Raw genomic sequence first — 6886 nt, 5'->3', positions numbered from 1 at the left:
AGACAGATGCTCATTTGACGGAAATTTGTAACTCCACAAAAATGTGGCATGACTTGTGTGTACAGCCATTCAAATCCCTGGTTGTCCAGAGTTCCACAAAGCATGACAAGAGAATATGCTGCTAGCACTCCATAGTCAAGGGAGAGTGGAAGAAGGGAAGGAGGTCAAAGTGCTGAGATCCCAGCATGTTTTTAAGGGGGCCCCCTGGATCAAGAGGTTTCCAAAGATGGCCAAGCACAGAGGAATGCACTTATTGGCTGGTTGCTCTGGGACCACACACTCAAGGACATAACCCCCTCTCCCCACTAAAACTGAGAGTGCAGAGGCATAGCTTTCCTGGTCAATTCCTATCCCAGATTCTTGTCAGGAGTTACACTCCTAGCTGTTCTCAGGTGTGGCTACCAATGCAATCTGGTTAGGAGACTCAACAAAACAAGCACCAAAATCAACTCAAATTATACAGTACTCTAGAAACCATTTGAAATATACCTCCATGAATATTGGGATGGATTTTATCTTGCTGATGAAAATGACGGCACTGAATGGCAAGTTAGCATGGCAACATGTGTGCTCAGTTCCACCTTTCTAGGGAAGTAGTACTCAGCATCAATCACAGAATCAATCCTTGGAGCCAGGGATGGGGACAAAGCTCAAGGCCTTCTGGGATGCTGGAAGATTGAACTATACTTTGTAGTGCTAAATGTAATTGTGCAGACATTACATGTGGCACTACTGGAAAGAGGTAACAGTCGTGGTGGTTTCACCATGTTTTCTTCCAACTCTAAACAGCCTGAATGTTTGTAAGCTTGCTTTTTGCAAGGCATTTTTAGTGCTACAAATGTAAGTTCTGTCCATGGCCACTGTGTGGTACTTAGGGATGAGTACACACATTTAAATTGGAAATAAAAAATTATTGTCTACATAAATATTAACAGCACTTACATGTTTTCTTGTCCATCCACTCCTCTAGTTCTGAAAAGCTTAGCGATGTAGATAGATTCAAAAGACCAGATCGGCGCTTAATACGACTCAACATTTTACGGTATTTCTTCACAACTGCCGAAAGGGATGGCCCATGACTTTCAGACTGTAATTACACATATATTGCATTTTCATTACTTTTAGAAGTAAGGAAGGGATGACTAAAGAAAGCAGATGAGGAAGTGGAACTGATACTGATACAGAGTGAAAGAAGATGTTAATAGGAGACAAGGAGCGGTAATTCAATTATAGTAAATATGTATTAGTTTATATGAGAAAATATTATGCACCATGTGATATATAACAAATTAGTATATAAGACTTGTAGAGCTGGTACTGAAGAGCTTTCAAAAGATGCTAGTAGACATATTTGAATATTTGACACCTGAAGACTCCAAGACCAGGAATAACGGAGCAACAGATGTTATTCTCTGAGAGCACGAGCCATGGCTAGAAAGACAGGATATCCAAATTCAGTAGAATTACATAGCCATGGGGAAAGAGAAAGTAACTACCAAAAATGAGAAAGTTACCAGAAGCATCACTAGTACAGGTAGTCCTCAGACTTATGACACAATTGGTTCCTGAAAACTGCATCTTAAGTCGCAACATTGTAACTCAGAACCAATTTTCTCATAAGAAACAATGTTATAAATGGGGGATTGGTTCTTGAACCAACGCCTGATACCCTATTTTCACCAAAAATGCCCCAGAATTTTGTACTTGATCAATTATAGATGAGTAATATAGCTACAATAATGTATTTATATTGTAAATAGCAATCATATTGATTTGGAAGGACTTCTTTGAGGTGACTTTGCTGGGACTTTTTGAAGGGCTCTTGGCTGGAGTCTTCTCAGGAGTCTTGGCTTCAGGTTTTTCTGGAGTCTTGTCTGCTTTCTTAAAGAAAGTGTCCAAGAAAGTTTGGACAGATATTCTCCAGGGAGATGAGCGATGCAGCAAACTTGTTCGCTGGTGTGGTGTTGCATTGGATCAAGCGTTGTAAAGTCGAAACTGACATCATAACGTTGAAACAGGGTGTTAATTTATAAACTTTGTAAGTGCAAAATGTTGTAACTCGAAATGTTGTAAGTCAAGGACTGCCTGTATGTCAAGGTCTTGAATGAGCTGTGTAATAATGGTTAACTTGTCCATGAAACCACTCAACCTTAATGACCAGGCAAGGCAGGACAGGGTGGCACCTTAGAGACTAACTCATTTAGAAAGGTAATTCTGAATAAATTAATCTCTGAGGCAGTGCTTTTCAGCTTGGGTAATATGAGATCTTTTTAATGGTATCACAGTACCAGTACCAGTGTCCTATGGTACCTGTAGTTACTCCTCACTGCTGGCTTCCCTCCGGTATCCCCAACACTGGCTGCCCCAGTGTGCTGAGCAGTACACTCTGCCACAGGTGGGTGGGTAGGCAGATATGGGGCTGCAAAACTGCTTTTCACAGCCCAGATCATCCTCCCCTCTCCCCCACCCCCAACCTCCTGTCCAGCTCTCATGGGCACTGGGAGGGGCTGTAAGGACAGATGATTCCCATCACCATTTAGGAATATTTTTGCTCAGTCAACTGGGAAATAAGCAGTTAAATGCTTTGAAAAGAACATTATAATACTAAGTGCTTGGGTGAAATATTATCAAGTTCTCCCATGTGGCTTATAGCAGAGCTATGTAAGAAATAAATGCCTTGCAGTTTCATGGATCCTGAGGCAGGCAACCACACTTCATCATTTGCATAGCACTTAATATGGGTGAGGTGCTTCACAAAGCAGAAGCAGCAACACCCTGCTATTCAGGACTTTGCATTCTAAGGGGAATATAGTTTTGGATTTGCTGGACACTCAAAATTTTCAAAGATTTTTCAAGAAGCACAGAATTAGGCACAAGTTGACACTACAAAACTACATTCAGGAAATGGAGGTGAAATCATGGCTGTACTGAAGTCAAAAGAAAAACTAAGGGTTTCATAAGATCTGAATGGGCAAGCTTTTTGCTTCAAAGAAGTAGTACTTTTTAAGAAAGTCAGGATAGAAGTATAATGTAGGAGGTCAAGAAAAAAAATGTCATTCTCTGAAATGGCAAGGAGAAAAACAACAAAGAATGTAAAAGGAAAAAACTCCTAGTGAAAAACACTGTTAAAATATTGTTGTTTGAACCTGATTGTAAGCTGCCTGATGCCAACAAAAATGGCATGTAGCTTCAAAATTTTAATTTGGACATATTCTATACTGTGTGTCTTTTCCCAATCTGATATTTTACTTGCTTTAGTCCTCCTACATCTGTCTGGGTTCTATAAATGTAAATAACTACATGGATACCTTCAAAACAGATGAAGAACAGGGTGCTCATTTATGAGATCTTAGACCAGTGATTTGCAACAAGGGTGCCACTAAATTCAGAAAAGTTCAGAATAGATGCTTTCAATCTAGAAAGGTTGAAGGCATCTAGAGTGAAGGACACCACTGCTCTAAGGTGTCCTGTGTCTGCCTGATTTCAGACTTGAGCCTGACACAGTTAATTACCTCTCTCTATTAATGAGCAAAGGAGAAATCAGAGATGTTAGGAGTTCTCTTATTTCTCCTTTCCTACTGAATGGCAAGTGTGCCCAAAAGCTTGCAAAGAAAAAACAATTGCGACTATTTAGTTGGTCTAATAAAAGTTATCGCCACGTAGCCTTAAAAGGCCACATGTTCAAATCAAGTGTAAGTTAGGTTTCAGAATATTTATTTGATTAGAAGTCTGCATATTGTCTAAAGAGTGACATCCTGTTGAAGTGAAACTGTAGGCTCTATAGGCAGGCAAATAATAAGCATAAGTTATTTCAATGTTCTATAAATACTGAAATGGAAATCAAAAGTGAACGCTATGGGCACATCCAAAGAAGCATGCATGTGCATTTACCCAGGGACAAATAGCAGCATCACATAGTTGTGTGGCTGCTACTTGTCCCTGGCGAATGCCCCTGCATGTGCACTCTGGCATGAGGCAAATTGCCCCAGGTGAGGTAGGGGAGGCTGAGGCCAGCGCCTGGGCTGGCCCCAGCAGCTTTACCTGGGGTCCTGGGGGCCTCCCAGGGCTATAGCAATGGTGATCTGGGTGCATGGATCCTGACTGGCAGCTAGAGTGTGGCTCTGGCCAGTTAGGCTCCAGTTGTGGGCAGTGAATGTTGCAGCCACGTGTTATACCCCACTATTTTTTAAACTGCTTTTTTAGATACTAGGATTTCCTGGCATCTAATTTTGGCTCCATGGAGAACCTTTTGACATGTGCTGTGTGCATTTTGCGGCACCTCAAAAACCTTTGAGATGCCACAAAGCGCATGTGCATGCTCGTCTGGACACTTCCTGCACAGTTCTCAGGTAACTATCTGAAAAAGATGCAAACTTTAAAAGGAACAATTTTATGACATAATCTATGAATGCTTGGCTCAGTGATTAATATTTAATGGCAAAGTAGAAAAATACTTCTAATGAGCAACCTGTTAATTATATGATATTTTTTATATTTGAGGGAAAAACCTTGGAATTAACTGGTCAATGAATATATGTACCATAATTCTCTTCATAGCAAGAGATAAAATATGATTCACAGGAGCTTTACTCCTAAAATTTCACAGATGCTCAGCTTCAGATCAAACGATGGTACATTTAGAGAAGGTTCAAATACTATCCCTGCTTTTATTAAACCTCCAAATAACCCAAGGTATGCAGTTCAGAGGTGACAGTGAAGGGCTCAGTGGACAGGGATCTAAAACACTATTTCATATCAGAGTAATAAAAAGCAGGAATTCTTAGGCAACTATATTAGAATTTCAACATGAATACGTAACGTGAATTGCAGTATATTAATTTAACAGATGACACTTTACCTTCATCTTTATTCTCCTATATCTGGTACGTTCAAGCCATCCTCTGACAAATCTCTGAATGCAAACAATTGCATTTACTAATTTTCTAAAGCTAGTCTTCCTTCTGGCTCCATGAAAAGCCTCAAAGATTTCTAGGTGTGGTCCAATTCTTTTAACTTTTTCCTGCGTTTCAAAGACAATACGTTTTGCACTAGAAATCAAACATGGGAGATTCATTTTGTTAATTTTCAAAAGTGTAGAGCTTAAGTGTATAGCACTTAAGAAACTATGAAATTAAGATTTCAGTAAAGAAATTCATATAAATCCATAATAATTTTACAATGCACTTTAAGATTTTAAACAAACAGTTAAACATTTACCATCAACCATTGCTTATATTAGTACTCAAGACTTGCTGAATGCTTGTGTGGCAGATACTTATATCGGCATATCGGCTATTAGGCTGCCAGGGTCTGAAGAATGTTCCTCACATTGCTAATATTCTTGGGATATGCCTATATTGAGTCTGTTACAATTTTCCAGGCTGCCACCAAAAAATAAGACCCCTCCATCTTACACACCACACACACACCTTTGTCTCTGGCTTGAGAGTTTGAGTAGGAATGGGACCCTCAGAATGGCAGAGAAACTTAGCTGCAACACAAGTTTTCTTTCAGTTTCCAAGTGTTTTGCGTGTACAAAACACAGTAAGTAAAAAAGAATACTTCAATCAGTGCATATGCCTTCCAAATGGAAGAATCTGAGACAGATGTAAATGAATACAGTAACTTATCTACCTGTTGCAACAGTCACATCACCAGTAATTTAGCTACTGATTGACAACTGAACTTGGTGCGCACAACATAGTACCAAAGCACTGAAAGCTTCCCCAGGCATCTCTTCCATCCAGTAATCCTAGCCTTCAAGCCTAGTTATTTAAGTACATTAATTTAAACTGGTTGGGATTTTTTCAATTTTTTTTAAACTGGTAAATTCCAATCTATGGATATCAGCCTTTTTTTTGGAACACAGAAGCTTTATTCTATCCTTGGAAATTTTCAAAAGCAGGTTAGACAAACACTTGCCTGGAATGATTCAGATGGGATGATCCTGTTTTTAACAGGGAGTTGGACCAGATGACCTCTTGAGGTCCCCTCCAGCCTCATATTTTTATGATTCTATCAGGAAAGGTTCTTTGAGCTCCAAAGAGAATTTCTGGTTTAAACCAAGGACAAGCCAGGGCAAACTGGCATCTTAGGCTAGGAACAGATATTACATCTATTGTGCATTAATTGCCCAGAAAGCGCTCTAAATCTGTAACTGAACAGACATTCATGGCTCTTAGAGTGCTTTAAAAATGGTGCATCGTGCTCTCAGTTAAACCCCGATGGATGAGGTACTAGACTAAAGTGCTCTCTGTTAAGGAGCTTTATCAAGCATCTATGCCAGATCCCATTGAAAGTTAACTTTGAGCACGACTGCCACACAACAAAACAATGGTGTTTATCACAGCCCTAATCACCTCTCCTTATCCATCAATCCACTAGATGCTACAATACCCAGTCTGCCCTAACAATCACACTCCCTCTTACAATACTTTTGCTTCTTTTATTCATTCTTCTAATGTGGGACTGTCTCCTACATACCACCAGATACTTCCTCTGACCTCTCTCAGAGCATGCTGCCTGGGCAGGTTTTTTGCCAGTAGGTGCCTACATTTCTGCATTGGTCACCAAGCCCAGAGTGCATAATTCTTTCAAACATGTTGACAAAATTGATACAACTTCTTCTACATGCAGGACACATTTGAAATACAAGGATGGAATGCATTGTTTTTCATTATTATTCATTTCACATTTCAAAAATATGAGAAATGTTTATCATAGACATGTACATTATAAGGCTGCTTCACTTCACATTCATTTAGTGCAGAGCTAACGTTATACATGTTAATCTAGCTCTGTTATCAGATTGACAAGCATTAAGTTTACACTTTGAATTTTCTAGCTTTTGGGATTTTCCTCTCTAAACTTAAGAATTCCCCCCCCC

The 6886-nt window shown here is 39.6% G+C and overlaps 1 protein-coding gene across 1 annotated transcript in view; it reads right to left on the bottom strand.

Annotated features, from left to right (window-relative positions):
* IQCM (IQ motif containing M) overlaps nt 1–6886 on the bottom strand; it is a 182567-nt gene that overhangs the window by 106714 nt on the left and 68967 nt on the right. The window contains exons 7-8 of the mRNA XM_025198514.1: nt 4859–5048; nt 943–1087 (exon numbers count right to left, since the gene is read on the bottom strand). Coding sequence (XP_025054299.1) covers nt 943–1087; nt 4859–5048 — 335 coding nt within the window. The remainder of the gene's footprint in view (nt 1–942; nt 1088–4858; nt 5049–6886) is intronic.

The sequence above is a fragment of the Alligator sinensis genome, unplaced genomic scaffold (genome assembly GCF_000455745.1).
Source record: "Alligator sinensis unplaced genomic scaffold, ASM45574v1 scaffold169_1, whole genome shotgun sequence".
NCBI lineage: Eukaryota > Metazoa > Chordata > Crocodylia > Alligatoridae > Alligator > Alligator sinensis.
This window is presented reverse-complemented; position numbering and strand designations above follow the sequence as displayed.